At 42.5% G+C, this 2,274-nt stretch overlaps 1 protein-coding gene across 1 annotated transcript; it reads right to left on the bottom strand.

The window, feature by feature from the left end:
• Positions 1–1,164: 1,164 nt before the first annotated feature.
• On the bottom strand, positions 1,165–2,274 carry LOC311080869 (putative inhibitor of apoptosis; the record flags this gene model as incomplete). The annotated part of the gene is made up of 1 exon (XM_084111048.1): positions 1,165–2,274. The coding sequence occupies one exon, from the start codon at positions 2,272–2,274 to the stop codon at positions 1,165–1,167; it is 1,110 nt and encodes a 369-aa protein (XP_083967174.1).

Here is a 2,274-nt window from a genome sequence, read left to right as displayed (position 1 = left end):
TACTATACAGTATATGATATTGGTGAAGGGGGGCCCAGCATGAATATATTTTTTAGGGGGCCCCCCAATTCTCTAGCTACGACCCTGTTCACATCGCATCGTAAGCGCATAATATCACCTGCTCAAGTACGTCTTGACGAGTTTCTTCTGTATTAAACAGCGAATCTTCTCAGTCAGATCGTCGCAAGATCTCAGGAATCCTCTCACACTGCTCGTGTTCACGCGCTCCATCGCTAACGATTCAAACTTTCATAAAGCGTGCCAAAACAGCAGCGCGGAGATGTGACGTCACGTGTCGAGCGGGCGCTCGTAAAAAGCACATCTTTGCATTTCTTCTGAAACAACACTTATCGTATTGCCGGGTGTGATTGTAATGTTTTGTATGGCGTTTTCTTTACACTCTCCCCGGATATCTGTTTCCTACAGTTAGCTGTAATGTTAGTGAACTCTAGGTCTTCTCTTTGTTCATATACGACAGGATTCACATGAATTGGCTTGATTTGATAAAATTATGTTTTAAACCATCATCTTCACTTGAGACATTTACATTATATTATATACCGTCCTATATACCGTTATACCGTCCTAGTTTTTAAATAGCGCTAAAATGTATATTTTAACCCTTTATGCGGATATGCCGCACAAGGTTCTCTGTTCTCTGATTCGATGTTTTTAAAAATAAAGACAAGGATGCCTCTTTCTATAAGCGACCCTCAAAATCTGTGCATACAACAAAACACGTGTAGGTGTACGATGATTTATCAGAAAATTACTTTTGTTTGAAGAAAAACTTAAATCAGCTGGTGCTTGATAACTATTGAAGTTATATTGAAGTTATGAATTCGGTAATGATGCGATATTTATCACGTTTTAATTTTAACTAACTTACTTTTCAAATAGCCTAACATCTTGTTGGTCAAATTAACTTAAAGCCTGCGCAAAAGTATTCTTAAAGCACATTAACTTAAAGCATGCGCATCCTAGCTACTTTCTAAATGTGTGTTACAGAACTTATGGTGAACAATTCACCCATGTGTTTTAAACGTGTAATGTTTAAACAGTTTTTGTTACTGGATTGAGTGAAAATAATAAACTTCTCCTTTGTTTTTATTCATCAAGTTAAATGTAAAAACTGTTGTTACTTGGATGATGAATATCTTCACTTTATGATAGGAAAGTACGGACAGCGCCTTTGACCAATCCTCTACATATGGGGCACTTGCGCAGAGAAGGCGCACATTCTTTGCACACAACTAGGTGACCACAGGGGATGAAGACAATGTTCACTTCCTTATCCATGCAAACTTTGCATGTGCGCTCCTCTTGAAGTCTTCTTAACTGTTCCTCCATAGACAAGTCTGAAAGATCTTGACTCGGTGATGCAGCTTCATTTGTCTGGGCCGTCAGGCCACACTCAAATTCCATCTCTAAAGCAGACTTCACCACAGGATTGTTCTCTTGTTCTCTCACAAATTCTCTTGAGTCGCTGTCTCCATTAGTCAATAGCTGTTCAAATAGTCTTGGAAATCTTGCTTGAATCTGATGAACAAACTCTTGGCCCTTTTCTTGCAAGAGGTATTCACATCTTGGAAACCACTTGGCATGTTCTACCCATGGATCATCACCAGGCTCCCAACATCTGAGTCCGCCATCGCAACAAAAGCACTTCACGTCATCATTACGACCAACATAGTAAAAACCAGCCTTAGCCAATTGGTCTGGTCGAACAGTTATTCTTGAGGGCCAGTAGACAAATGTGAGCAACCTTTCTTCACACTGTTGCATTGCCGATACATTGGAAAGGCTAGATAAAGGTACATTATCTGCACGGTTGCCTCGAACGAAGCGGCAGTTGGGGTAATGCCTCTGGTGTTCTGATACTGCACGATCTCCCGGTTCCCAGTTGCTAAGCTGGCCTCCACAACTGAAGCAAGCCACTCTGTCGTCATGGCCAAGGTAGTAGAAACCAGCTTTGGCAAGCTCGGCTGGACTTACTGGTGCAAGAGTCCAATTCTGAAAGGTGTCAAGGCGTTCCTGTTCCCGACGCATGCCAGGATTGTGACAAGCCGGAGGTCGCTGGTGAGACATATCCATGTAACCCACACGCTCCTCCGTTTGGTCTGAAATGGATGCCTTGGTGGTCGATGTTACGGCTGTCAGAGGGGCGGAAAGAGGATGGCTACGTTGCGAAGCGGGGGAAAAGGCACTTTTGATGAAGGCTCTGGATGAAGACATAAAAATGTGACCACTCAAGCCCTTCTCTCTGCCGGACAT

This window comes from Abramis brama (assembly GCF_963993115.1).
Source record: "Abramis brama genome assembly, chromosome: 1".
Classification (NCBI taxonomy): Eukaryota; Metazoa; Chordata; class Actinopteri; order Cypriniformes; family Leuciscidae; genus Abramis; species Abramis brama.
Note: the sequence above shows the minus strand (reverse complement) of the source record. Positions and strands in the feature narration are given on the sequence as shown.